The sequence below is a fragment of the Saccostrea echinata genome, unplaced genomic scaffold, assembly GCF_033153115.1.
Source record: "Saccostrea echinata isolate AGI-Se365-2 ecotype Australia unplaced genomic scaffold, CSIRO_AGI_Sech_v1 ptg000056l, whole genome shotgun sequence".
Taxonomy (NCBI): domain Eukaryota; kingdom Metazoa; phylum Mollusca; class Bivalvia; order Ostreida; family Ostreidae; genus Saccostrea; species Saccostrea echinata.
This window is the reverse complement of record NW_026889805.1, coordinates 17293905-17308814: the sequence shown is the minus strand read 5'-3', so window position 1 is coordinate 17308814 and position 14910 is coordinate 17293905. Positions and strand designations below refer to the sequence as shown.

The 14910-nt window shown below is 34.2% G+C and overlaps 2 protein-coding genes across 2 annotated transcripts; both read right to left on the bottom strand.

Moving 5' to 3' along the window:
- Positions 1-4435: 4435 nt before the first annotated feature.
- On the bottom strand, positions 4436-6049 carry LOC133173173 (leucine-rich repeat-containing protein 24-like). Its single transcript, XM_061308123.1, has one exon. The coding sequence runs from the start codon at positions 6047-6049 to the stop codon at positions 4436-4438; it is 1614 nt and encodes a 537-aa protein (XP_061164107.1).
- Positions 6050-13061: 7012 nt separating this feature from the next.
- Positions 13062-14683, bottom strand: LOC133173928 (immunoglobulin superfamily member 10-like). Its single transcript, XM_061308993.1, has one exon. The coding sequence runs from the start codon at positions 14658-14660 to the stop codon at positions 13062-13064; it is 1599 nt and encodes a 532-aa protein (XP_061164977.1). The 5' UTR covers positions 14661-14683.
- Positions 14684-14910: the final 227 nt, after the last annotated feature.

The window sequence follows — 14910 nt, the reverse complement described above, 5'->3', positions numbered from 1 at the left end:
CGGACGACACCGTAGTGGCCATGGCATCTAGAACAACATCACCACTCCCAAATTCGCTACTATACCAAGATCCGCTCCAATCAGTAGGAAATGTACAGTGACATTCTAATTTGAAATATAGATGTTTTAAAAATTGAACATATTTGTGTCTGTTGACGATTCTTAAATAATTTTTGTCTCCTTCTTACCTGTATATCTAATATTGTTCAAAATTATCTGTGTGACGAGGAGTAGCAATTTCATTGCCGTAGTGGTTAAATCTGGTGTATTTACAAATAATTAAATCCACTTTTAAAACAATACACATAAAAGTTAAATGGAACAGTAGGTATTGAAATTTCTTTTCTAGACAGTTGGTTAAAATCTTAAGCGATTTATGCCGCGTTACGCCATGGAAGACTTGAACTGTTGAAATATTGTGCAATAAGTAGATTTAAACGGCCAAGTATATAATAGTTTGTACTTTTTAAGTGTATATTCTCTGAATACATTTACAATATTTAGTGTATAGCGTTGTTCTAATAGTGTGAAAGTGAACGATTGAATTATCGGTTTATGTTGATTAATATTCTGCAAGTATTGAAAACCCACACGACAAAAGGTCATGCTATTTGCAATCTGTAACTAACTACAACTCAAGGACGATCTCCCGCACAGAATTAATTTTAACAACCATCTACAAAATTGCACTCGGTAAAACACAATGAAAATATTAACATTTTTGTAAATGATGATACATGCAGGTTATTGGTTTGAATTTGATGGAAATGAAGGGTTTAGCAGATTGCTCACAGGTATGAATACAAAGTTTCGAAAAAAAAAAAAATGCATGTAGGTCTGTATACGTAATTCCATGGTAACTGAATACTAGTAGTAAGCCATTGTAAGTCATGTTTAACAATAAAAAAAATTGTATGATGGGAATTCACTACACTTTGTGCAAAGGAATTAGAAAAGTATAACAAGTAGATTTTTTTAAAAAAGAATTTGTTGCCGTTCTTATTAGGAACAACCTTAACCAGTTAACTGATACATGTAACATGCCTTAACCAGTTAACTGATACATGTAACATGCCTTAACCAGTTAACTGATACATGTAACATGCCCTACTATTCTCTAGTTAATTGCTAGCGCTCTCGAGCGCTCTACGAGAACAACCTTAACCAGTTAACTGATACATGTAACATGCCCTACTATTCTCTAGTTAATTGCTAGCGCTCTCGAGCGCTCTACGAGAACAACCATAACCAGTTAACTGATACATGTAACATGCCCTACTATTCTCTAGTTAATTGCTAGCGCTCTCGAGCGCTCTACGAGAACAACCTTAACCAGTTAACTGATACATGTAACATGCCCTACTGTTCTCTAGTTAATTGCTAGCGCTCTCGAGCGCTCTACGAGAACAACCTTAACCAGTTAACTGATACATGTAACATGTCCTACTATTCTCTAGTTAATGGCTAGCGCTCTCGAGCGCTCTACGAGAACAACCTTAACCAGTTAACTGATACATGTAACATGTCCTACTATTCTCTAGTTAATTGCTAGCGCTCTCGAGCGCTCTACGAGAACGCTAGCAACTTTACTGGAATGCAGGTAGGACATTCTGGGAAAATATGTTATTGTCAGTTGCATATGATCAGCTGAAAATACACACCTATTACCGGTATTTCAGTTCCTTGTTTTGTGTACAAAAAAGGAAATGTAGACCCTATAATGCCAAAACTGCAGGTTCTCAGAAATCAGTTACATGTATTTTACTAAAGATAATAATTGTTAACTACAAAATAATACGACATTAGAATATTTTAATCTTGTAGGTGCCTTTTGCTTCCACCGATTTCTTAAATTACTGTACATGTATCTTCTAAAAGCATTGACATTAAAGCGAAACACAATGTTTAAAGCACTTTCATGATCCTTTATTGAATTAATTGATATACATATACATGTACGCACTGACCGAGTTTCAACATGTTGAATTGCACCCCCTCCCCCCTCCCCCTGCAAAACTGTCTACCTTTTAATGATTAAGTATAATGAAACAATCGTTCAGAAATCTGTTTCTGTGTATAATAATGGCTACAGCGCCATCTCATCTATCTTTTTTTAAAAGATGCACTTGTAATTCTTAGCTCTGTATTTGTAAAACAGCTTTTTTTTCAGACATTACATGAAAGTCGAAGCAAAAAGGAGGAAAAAAACGAAATTATAGTTTGCATGCAAAAAAGAACATTTTTGCAAATTTTGAATATATCGAAACACTTGATAATAGTTGCTTTAAACAAAATCATTTATTGCATTTTTTAAATCCAGTTTTTAAACTTATAAAATTGTTACAACGCACAAAAGATAAATCATTATCAAATTATCTCCCTTACGTTGAACAGTATTTCAACCAATGAAAGAAATAAAATTTTTCACATCCAGCATTTTCGGCCTATCACAAAGGAGAGAAGGTGCACGGTCCAAAGATTGTAAGACACTCCAACTCATTGTAAATACGTTATACTGTTTTCCAAGGAAGGCGTTAAGATAGGTATATACATAATTTCAACACTGTTGAACAATTTACCCAGAGTAGACACATAATTATTTTTATACATGTAATAATGGGCAAAATGATACCTGTGTTATTGTATCATTTGTGAGTAACATACCAGCTAATACTGTGAAAGTGGAATACATTGCGGTGTTTTTTAATTTCACTATGTTCGCGATCGATGAATTTTCCGCGGAAATTAAGCCATCGTGAATATTGTTGACATCAATGTAGCATTCAATTATCTATGCACTGTAAAGTCCCGTTTTTCTATTTTAACAGTAAAATGTATAATTCATTGAAAATCATTAGGATATACCCTAGGTTAATAACAACTGCGGGTTAAAATTAGTTACTGGATACGTTTATATTAAATAATTTACCATAACTTTTCTTTAATACAATGTAGTAATAAATTTTCAAATATATAGTAAAGAGAAATTCAGTGACCATGAAATTAAAACCATCGTGAAATGTACCAATAGAGGAAATCGTGAAATATTAAACACGTAAAATTAAAGACGTTTACAGTAATCAAGAAATAATATGCCCTGAGTTATAATATTGATGACTACTATGTAATGACATAAATATTATTTTATAAATAGTGCATATAGTTGAGGGTACCATTGAAAATTTTCAACCCAAGAGAAGCATTGTTGGTCAACCGAGGTACATCCGAAGTTGACAAAGGTTTTCAAGGGTGAAAAATTTTCTTATTATCCTCAACTACATGCGATATTTATTACATTATACTGAATATTTTATTAAAAACATATTACAGTGAACAGCGCCGCGCATAAATTCTGCGCAGTCGATATTTTTTGGGGAGCCATCGCCCGTCGTCAAGCAATGTTGACTGTTACTACGCTTTAGGGCGTGATTTAAGAGGTAAAGCGTTTTTTAACAAATGTTTCGCGACGAATCAGATTCAATTAATTAACATGAAAGTATATTATAGTAACTTGGCTTTTTTTTAATCAGAGTTGAGAATAGTAATGTTGCCCAAAATTATATTAAACACCAGTGGATGTCAGTATGCCCAGATTACAGCAGCATGTTCATTATTGCTATTTAACCAACTTTAGCGTTTAAAATTTTAATACAGCTATTTGCAAGACGAAGTTTTAAATCGTATATTCAGTGCCTAATTAGTTTTGTACTCTCAAGTTGAATCTTTCCTGCATAGTTCTCTCATATATAGGTTTTAAATCATTGCAAATGATATATCACTTATATAATGGGCGAGTTTATTTTTTGCAAAATTGAAGGGTTCAAAACAGATAATGTGTTTCCTTTTCTTTATTTTTTTTTATTACTAGTACCCTTAAATCGGTGGTTCTGATACTATTGGATGATAATCCTCAGGAAATGATTTATTATCTTGAAGCACAATAAAATTGATATTCTATACAATATAAACAGGATGAACGTGTCAACAGAAGGGTAATTTTACGAAACACGTAAAATTTCCAATATCGAGTAGGACCTGATGATAAGTTGATTTTTGGATACAATAACTACATTAAAAATGATAACACTTTATTTTCATATTGCACGGTCAACAGAAATTACAGTTAATCAACGGATGAGAAAAAAACGCTTACTAAACACCAAAACCTAAGCTTAAATATAAATCTCAATGTGAAATCAGTTAAATAGTAACGCGTAGAGTGCTGTTTTTATAAAGTAAACGTTGACTTCATCTTTGGTTATAAATAGTTTACAAAACAGGAATTCAAATATTAACTGTAGTTGAATTTGGGTTTTGATCACAGATTATTCTTGATTCACAAAACAAAACACGATGCTATCATATTACAGAAACATGTATGAGATTCTTAGCACATTTTCTCTGAAGTGCAGTATATTCCTAAAACAATTTATTGTCAGTCGTATTCTTCATAATTACCAATATTGTGAACCCTTCGAGTGCGTCTTGGAGTTAAATTCCGGACGGTGTCGAATAGGTCTTGTTTCGGTTTCTTTTCTGGCATGGGCGGTTTTTTCTTTCTTGTGCAGCAATGTATCACAAGACAGATCATTGAGGTAATGAAGGCGCTTCCCCCCGCCGCGGCAATCATCATGTACACCGTATTCATTGAGAACATATCCTCCGCAGGTTTGGGTGTCGTTTTGTCCTGTACTGGTGGTTTTGGAGTCGACTTTTTGGTGGTCAGTTTCTGAGCAGGAGTGGTGTTGGTTGTTGGTTTCATTGTAGTTTTGACAGCGGTTGTGGTGGTTGTGGTAGGAGTGGTGGTTGTGGTTGGTTTAGGGGTGGTGGTTGTGGTGGTGGTGCTGGTGGTCGTTGTAGGAGTGGTGGTGGTGGTGGTAGGAGTGGTGGTAGTGGTAGTTGTGGTGGTGGTTGTAGTGGTTGTCGGGATGTCGGTCACAGTCACAGTCAGACTCACATCGTTCTCTTTTCTTACGTTATTGGCCTTAAGCGTCCATTTTCCATCGTCAACAACATCCAGAGACTTTATTGTAAGGACACCGGTTTCAGACACGACGTAATTTGTTTCATTGTAGTTATAATATTTCAGTGCTGTTCCATCCGGTCTTGTAAAGATGATATCTGGAAAAGGATCCCCTCCAAATGTGCATGAAATCTCCAGCTGAGTGTGATATTTACCGGTAAACGAAGATGATGTACAGCTAACAGATGCAGGTACACATATTAACTGTGAAGATGGAGCATTCACAATTGAATAATACTGCAAAGACTTTGGTGAGGTACATACTACAGATTCTGGCATCGGACTTGGAAGTACTTTTACCCATTCTAAAGCACAACTGCAATGCCATTCATTACCGTCTAAACGCAGAGTCTTAATTTTAGGCAATGTTAACACACTTGAATTTGACAGTTCGGTGAACAAGTTCCCAGATATATCGATGTACGCTAGGTTATTACTGGTCGTGGTAAAACTCCAATCTAGTCGTTTGATATTGTTTCCGTGAAGATCTAAAGTCTTCAACATACCTAAAGGATTAAGCAGGCGTTTATCCAGCTTTGTCAAACCCATTTCTGCGAGGTATAGTTCTGTCAGATGGGTCAAATCCTTGAAAGCCGAGAGAGCTATTTCAGTTCCGTTATTTCCAGACAAATGCAAAGTTTTAAGCAATCTCAATCCTTTGAATGTGTTTTCCGAAATTTCACCAAGTTTATTGGAGGAGAGGTCCAGTGTAATCAATGATGACGGTAAAGAGCCATCTGCAATGGATTCCACATTGCTAAAAGCAATATAAAGCCTTTTCAAATTCGGTAAAGACGAAAACGAAGCACGTTCAATAGATGGTAAATTGTTTTTAGAGGTAAAAGTACCGCTTAGGTGTAAATTGTTAATTTCTGCTGGTAAAGCAGACGGGAATCTGCTTATTACTGGACGGCAGATAGCAGAAATATTGGAACACTGACATTGTGACGGGCAAGCATTTTCAACGAACACCCAATTCACTACAATTACTGTACATATTATTCCTATAGCAATTTTGTTTTCCATGATTGTTTGTTCAATCCTCTGTTGTACTGAAATTTTTCCTATCGTCTTCTGTTGCTGCCTGAATTCACAGACTGAATCTCTCACTGACGCCTGTCGACCTTAAAATTGACACAAAAGTTTCGTTCTAAAAGTCTGGAGACGAATGCAACGGGTTGTTATAGACCTAATTGATGGGAGTTACTTTTAATTCTGGTAAACCATTAACCATGGTTTTGCTTTTGATATTTCTCATAATACGTCATGTCAAAATTAATGAATTTACATGAACGAAACAGAGGAATGTCGGATTAGACCGCTTTCAGAGTATACCGTAATGAATCAAACCCATGTATATCTTGAATGTCCCAAATATATCATATTGGAATTTAATGTCTTCAGTAACACAAAGGGTTGGATAGAGGAGTTAAGTGAAAGTTACGTTACAGCCAATCAGAATGAGGCATGATTTTAATGGAAGGTCCTTTGAGTGATTACAATACAATCGAGGCCTAATCTAGCAGTTTCTATATAGAATTCTCCCCTAGAAAGAAACGTTTTACTTTCCTATCTTTCATATTCTTGTTTTAATTTACCCCCAAAAGGAGTTGTTGACTTTCATAATTATTCTCCAATAACTTTATATAAAAGTTATGATATGTTGACGTAGAGAGTATATTATTCTGGAAAAAGAATTTGGCAATTACTTTGGCTCGCAGAATGTTCTACCATGGACTTTATGAATCATTGTTACAAGTACTTTGCCGAAAGGTTACCTTAAATTTTTTTAAATGTCTTGGATTATATTTTACATGAAATACATCTAAATATTGAAACAGAAAGGTTATAAATAATATATACAGGGTTTTTCCACATTATCTGCAATCATTTTATTTACAGTTAATTTTTTAATGACTAATCAAAGAAGAACTAAAATTAAGGTATAAATAGTAACGGTAGAATCATCATTTTGTTTTCTACCAGAATAAGGTGGGTCATTATGATGTACTCAGGAAAGGTGATTGTTTGAAAAATGGCGTTCGTAAGTTAGCATCATGAAAAAATTGTAAAATTGTTTTATCACTCAAATTCTCAAGTTTATGCACATGTAAATCCGTTAATGAAGCCAACTTCTACTTTAACATAGATATCAACAGACACGATGCACGATTTTAGAGATCTTTTCATAATATATCTTAAAGAATGAGACAAAAATTTCCCAATTATCTTAAAAGTATCCAGGGTATGGTAAGTCACAAAAAATCTTACATTTCTATTACAATAAAATTTACTGGGAATAATCCTTTAAGGGAAAAATACTTTTTTTAAGCAAAGAAATTTCAGAGTTGTAAAATTTTAAACTTAGTCGTAAGATTTTTCCTGAAAAGGCTTACAGGAAGGTCACACATTTATATGAAGAAAAAAACTCGTTCACAGTGATAAAAGAACAGTTTAGAGAGCCTTAAGTTCATTCGGAATAATTGTTCGGTCCTTTCTTTTTAGCAGATTCAGAAGACAGAGTGAGCACAATAAATTCCTTATTATAAATATCTGAATATGTTTTTAAAAAATCAAGTTTATTTCATGTTTAAAGAAAAAGGACTGGGTTTGAATCTAGTGTGGTTCCAATAATTAAGATGGTGCAATTTCAAAAACAGCACATAATGATATGTTTGCATGAACATTTAAAGGACACTTTGTTTCGTTTCGCAAAAAAGTAACACATTAATCAGATTTGTATCTCCTAGAGTTTTTACTCTGAAGTCATAATTTGAAAGATAGAATTTATAATATATGAGTAATATTAATACATGTATATATCTTCTAACATATCGTTCTTTTGATTTTTTTTCTTTTTTGGATGAATGTTTAGTCAGGAAAACAGAATGTAATGCACACTTGAAGATTTGGTGTAATTATTTATGTCAGATATTATATATATACATCCTATTTTCCCTCAAAATAAATTTTTCCCACTTTTTTTGTATTGATAAAAAATATGCTTAGTTCTTTGTCAACTTCATACCTTTGCTGGGGGGGGGGGGGGGGGGTGGAGTCAAAGGCCACAACAATAAGGAACATTAGTAAATTTTGGACACTCTTAAAACTATTTCTACAAACAAAAGGTAGACGATTAGGCTTACCCGGTACAGTTTTCCAAATAAGAGATATACATACAAATTAGCGAATTAAAATGCAAAATTTTTCAATAAATCTAGCCACGAGTATTCAGTGTCAAAATGGTATTCAGTTTATTTCATATATGTGTCTGAAGTACAAACTAGCTTTCAAACTTCTTATTACAGGCAATAAAATTAAATATTTAAAAAATGAAATTCTGGTATTGCTAAGAGCGTTTAAATTTGTTATTTTGTACATAGAATATCTTTTATTTGGACAACTGTTAAGTCAAACAGTTAAAAAGTAAAATTTTTCCGTAAAATATTTTTTTTGAATTACAAACTGATGTATTTCGATTAAGTTAAAAACTAGAACTCGCAAGCTAGAAATGCTAGATCGTTAGACCAAGGTGAAAATGAATTACATGTATTTTCTCATCAATACATCTAATTTGACTTGTATTTAATCGCAGTATTTTATAAACATATACATTTTTCCCTTGTTAAGCATACCTATAAACCTATAAACGACATGCAAAAAAGTAATAAACTATTACATATCCAAAGATATCCCAGGTGGAGACGAATCTGACAATCCTGTGATAGAGCGGAAGAAAAATAGTGTTTGACGTACATAAATCAGTCACTATGTACAATAACAGGCCCCCTATGTGGCGAAGAGAATGACTAAAATACAAATAAGATATATCTCACTGATATCCAAATAGTTCCCTTGAGTGGCCCTTATACCCCCAAACTAAAGACACGGGAATCGGGAATTGCAGATTAATTGGACAATGGCTATTTGTCGAGGTTATCGTAGAGAGAATGTTTGACGTTTCGTTTCCATAAAGATATCGTTACATTTCAATTAGGAGTAATTTACGGGACACACCGCGACAACACTTATTTTTCAATCGGTTTTGCCGCTAAATGTGGACAACTTTAAACTAATGGCTGACGTGAAAGCTACTTTTTGTGATTTGGATTATCACAAAAACACATAGTTTTCACTCTGCTCAGTCTCTTAGAAATCGTGTGAAACTTCAATTCATGAAAATATAAATGTAGAAATAATTTTGTTTTTATACGGTATAAAGTGTTTATTTTCACTTTTAGATCGTTAAATGGATATTCAAATTTGAACTCTTGCGTTGATAAAATTTTCGTGTAAATATCGAAAGAGCTGTGCAATACAATTGTATTTAAACGTGGTCCAGTTTTGCTCCGACTTACTACTTACTATTGCACTGTTCATTATGAATTTTCTACACTATAAATATAATGCAATATTGATTGTGTCAATACGACAAGAATGTCATGTCTGCACTACAATTGTTCATGTAAGATAAATCCAGGGATCATGGTTGCTTTAAAAATTGATTTTTTTTTATCCAATCTGCTATGTGTTTTTCTAACCCAGAGACTTTGGAGAGAAAAAAGAAAACATGCGAGTTGGATGAAAATCATTTCAGATCATTTACCATAGCAAATTAATTTTATCAAATTTCCTGATTTTGCTGATAATTTTTTTTTGCTCCTGTCCGATGTTTTACGACGCATAAGTAACCCGTGAGGCGCAGTTTAGTAGGCACTTAAAGCGTTTCACAAGTAGTTGATCCTTATGTCGTGGGTTCGAATCCCACTGCGGAAAGTGGAGACCGCTCCTTCGGATGAAACCGTATATGTGTCACAGTAAATGTGGGCTCGAAAAATATCCTTTACTATAGTGCTAATTTGACGAGTACAGGTCTAAAGATTGCCTTGAGTGTTGGGCACTTTGAATTGAAATTTATGGGTCTTTTCGACGAGACCTTTTAAAAGGATGCATGACTGTGCAGTCATTCATCCTTTGTTTTTTTTTCCGACTGGAAGTCATTGTGATTTTTAGAGTTTTGATAATAAATTCACAAAAATGAGATAAACATGCACTTCCTCTCTTCTGTGATTCGTAGAAAATGCATGATGTGAAAATTTTCAATTATTTTATTGGTTGAAATGCTGTGATAGGCAAGGGAGATTATTTTCTGGTAATCTAAATTTCGTACGACTTAACAATTTTTCAAGATTTTCAGTCTTAAAAAATCGACAAAACGAACAAAAGAAAATTGCAGTAAATGAAACTGACACTTTAATTTTTTTATAGCAATTATTATTAAGTTTTTCTAAATTTTCACGATTAATGGAAATGAAAAAACTATACTTGTTTAATATCTATATTTAAAAGATGGAATGACCACTTGTAATAGCGAGCGCAGCGAGCGGCGCGAAGCGCCGCTCGTCACTGCGAGCTCTTAAAGCAACGCCTGGGCGAAGAGAAAATTCGGACTTTACACATTGATCCAAATGAATTTTTTTCCGCAGTTACCTGTGGTCCCATAATGCTTAGCGAATTGCATCTCGCCGCAAACAACGTTCTCGCGGTAGCAACAAAAACTCGACAAAAAATAAAATCACCTTGAAATAATGGATATAAAGCAGATAAATAGTAGATCAAACATTCTTGATTAAAATTAGCACTGTTCAGACTTCGTTTTGGTAATGCAACATACACAATGCACATACGACGTCATATGACGTCAGAGTCTAGACGTAGCAAATGTCACGTGCTGTTTGACTAGCCCGATCTAAATTAAAACTGAAAGGTATCTGCGCTCGCCCTAACGGTTGCACCGTCAACATATTACGCTTTCCGTGAATTTAGGTGAAATTTAATTGACGATCACGCCTTATTGTCGAAAGAAGGAAACATACATTAGAACCTGTTAATCTGACATGCAATAGAAAACATTTTTTGGTCAGAATAGACAGAATATTGAAATACACAGTATAAGAACTTTGAAAATTGTAAAAGTGGGAATAAATATAAAGATCGGATTTTGCAGTGAAATGGATTTTATGTGTCGGATGAGACAGTATTTACTGTATTTTCATACCTGTTTTAATTTATGTAATAACGGTTGTCCTCGTACTTGATAATTGTTTTGTCATGTGACGTATGAGACCACCAACAGGCATTTTGATTAACTGATTTTCTCCCCCCCCCCCCCCCATGTTAAGGTTTAAAAAGAGAGAAACAAAAATATTTGTTAACAAAGTATTTTTCTCCATTAAAATGTATACAAAGTTATGGACCCAATGAAATCTATGTATATTTTATTTTCTGAAAATTTTATTTCTATTGTATTTTCTTCATTTCCTGTTGCTAATTTAAATTTTGAAATTCCATCATTTTTATTTTATTCTCAAACAAAAAGCTTAGTCCGTTTCTTCTAAATCTGCAGTTATATTGCATACAGCATCCATTCCCTTTCCCTTTGGATTCAAAATATTGCAAGATTTGGGGGAGGGTTGGATTGGGGGTGGGTGGGTGATGGATTTATCAGAAAAATGAATATTTTGAACTTATTTTGGAATGAAAGCAACAGCAATTGATATACAGAACTGACACCAAAGTATTGATGTTATATCTTGTATGTTTGTTGTTAATTATTGGGTTTTTTTTCCCATAGATGGAAAAAAAAATCACTTAGCATCTTTACTCCAAATGCCAAACAACCCCATTTAAAATAATGCACTAATGTATTTCTTAAATATTTTCCGAGCAAACTTGCCAGAAAAGAACTTGAACATTATTGAACTTTTCCTTCATTAAGTTTACATCATTCATAAGGGGCAGTTGAGAAAGTGAAAGGCAGGTCTATTGAATTAAATTTAAATCCATCTTTCAGAAGAATTCAGATACCCAAAGAATTGCGTGGTTGACTTTCCATGAGGTGGCATGCTATTATAAATAAGCAGGTCTTTCTTTCGACAATCTGTGAAAAATGAAAATTCAACCTGTTATCATTTTTTTTAACACTTTCGTTGCCATATTTGTTTAAATAATTTGACGTTGCACAATGATGGCGCCATTCTTTCTTGGTTGACTTAAGGATACGAGATAAAGGTCTTATGGAGTTTCTTTTATTTGACTTTTGTTAAATACATGTTCATAAAACTAAATTACGTGTTTTCGAATTCGAGCCAAGCATTTCCACATTGTAGATTTAAGAAAATCCGTGCGCGTAGATTATTTTTTCTTAAATTAGATTAATTGTAGAAATAGTCCTGAAATTTTAATTCTAGACCACATTGATAATGTTTGTTTCTTATATATCGTAAGCTGTTGAATATTCAAAAGAAAAATAATCTAGAAAACAAAAGGTTTTAATTCTTCAAATCACATCAACAACTGATAAACAAACACATTACTGGTACAAAACTGCACGTACCACTCATTTGAGATGTTTCATTTAGTCAATAAATAACGCCAATGATTACCAAAAACAATCTCAAAAATCAACAACTGTAAGACATACATGTAATATCAGTACATGGCCCTGATACATGTAATTATTTGTCAATAAATTTGATGATTAATTGTTCATACAATACAGCTACAATACTAAAAGATGCAAAAAAATATTATGTACATGAAATCGATGACACTTTAACAATTATTACATGTAAATAAATAGATACAAAAATATTCACACCTAGGGATGGTAAAGTCTATATTCTAAATCCTCTTTATCTTTTTTTTAATACATGATGTGGAAAAATGTAGTCATAAAATTTATGTTGATACATCTGTGTTGTGAAATGAACAATAAATGTTAACTGTGTAAATACAAAAACGACTAGCATGTACACGTATTTTGAGCAAATTTGTTTGATGCAATTTGTTAAAAGCAAAATTTTAGAAAATATATAGTAAAACTTAGAAAACTGTCCTGTTTATTTTCGATTATCTTCAAAGACAAATGGTATTCATCATATTATAATCAAACAGCAGACCAAACCATTTAATTTATAATTGATTGAGAAAATTTAATAAAGGACTGGCCATTTGCAATGTCTGTTTTTCCAGACTTTCATAGTTCTGAGAGAGTTTCGATAATGGTAAAGGCATTGTTATTTCGTTCTGCTCTCCGGAAGTCATAACTTGGTTTCCGTCCCACTTTGTTATTCTTGATCGGACCGGAGTAGGCTTGTACCGGAGTGTGCTTACAAAATGCAAAGTACATAATTGCAATACAGATGGACGTTATCAGCAGCGAGCTGCCTCCGACTATAGTTAGAATTATACCTATTCTCTGTAAGTTTCCTTGAGAGTCGCCAGTATTTGTCGTCGGTGAATTATCGGTTGTGGTTGGATTTGTTGCAGTGGTAGTTGTTTTCAAAGTGGTTGTCGTCGTTGGTGGTTGTGTTGTGGTGGTGGTAGGAGTGGTGGTGGTGGTAGTAGTAGGAGTAGTGGTGGTGGTAGTAGAAGTTGTAGTGGTGGTAGTTGGAGTGGTAGTAGTAGTCGTGGTGGTGGTAGTAGTCGTGGTGGTTGTGGTTACAATTTTCACTTCAATATGAACAACCACTTTGATGTCGTTACCGTGCGTGTTTGATATCGTTAAAATCCAGTCTCCTGTATCACTTTCCACAGAAGCAGGAATTATGAGAGTTCCGTCCGGAAGTACTACGTGAGAAGAATTCGTTGAGTTCTTAACAAGCAATTCTTCTCCGTTCGGTTTGGTCCACATTGGGTATGGGCGCGGATCTCCGCCATAAAAGCGACAGTTAACGCGAATGGGGTTTGTTTCATTCACAGTAACAGTTTTCTTGTCACACGTGGCATTGTAAGGAGGGATGCAGGGCATTTCACTGTCTGGAATAATCATCAAATTCCGGTTTTCTAACTTTTTGGGCGCGTTGCAAATTACTGGTTCTTTTAAATTCGTCCATTTTTTCAGGGCATTCATTTCGCAGTTGCAATGCCATGCGTTTCCACCCATATAGAGACTTTTTAAGTGCACCATCTGCTGATAAGTAAAGGATGGAAGGGCAATCAAACGGTTTCCTGTCAAATCTAAGCTGCCTAAAGACGCAAGATTCTTGAAAATATCCGACTCTAGTTCTACAAGTTCGTTTCCATGTAAATCTAAATGAACCAGTTTTTGAGAATAATAAAATAAGTATGGCTGAACGTCGATCAATTTCATTTGTCCAAGAAATAGCTCAAGAAGACTCGGAAAACTATGAAAGGCATTTTCTTCGATGATGCAATTTTCATTTCCTGTTAATTCAAGTTTTGTTAATTTCGATATTCCTCGAAATGTATGTGCACTTACTGACTTTAGTTGGTTATAAGATAGATCCAAAGTTCTTAAATTCGAGAGACTTTCAAAAGCACCATCTTCGATTGACTCAATCCCACAAAACGACAAATACAGGCGTTGTAATAAGGAGTAGCCCGCTAAATCATTCTTTGTAAGGCCAGTGATAGAATTTGTCTGTGTGGCTGTTCCAGACAGATGTAAGACCTTCACGGTGGTCGGAATTCCCCTGGGAATCGATGATAATCCTCCCGAACATTGTACAACTGTATCCCCAAATGTACACCGACATGCAGACGGGCACCCTCCAAGAACGGTTTCCAAGAGAAGAAAACAAGCACAAATAATCGAGACAGTATTCTTCCCCATCACTTGAAATAAAGTGTGAAATGACAACGAATTCAGTCCGGTCCTAGTTTTTTCACAGTGTTAAATATATCGTAAATTAACATCTTATATTTTATTTCGTCGATTTGTATTCCGGTATTGATGTTAAATTGGTATTTTGCCTAATCCCTCCCTTTCTGAAACCGGATTGACCAACAGGCACAAAGTTTAGAAGAATTTTTAGCTTCTTATCGCCGTGTTTGAGAATTAGATTTATGATATAGGACCTCAA

Coding starts and splice junctions, on each gene's coding strand:
- LOC133173928 (XM_061308993.1), bottom strand. CDS start 14,660: ATGGGGAAGAATACTGTCTCGATTATTTGTGCTTGTTTTCTTCTCTTG.
- LOC133173173 (XM_061308123.1), bottom strand. CDS start 6,049: ATGGAAAACAAAATTGCTATAGGAATAATATGTACAGTAATTGTAGTG.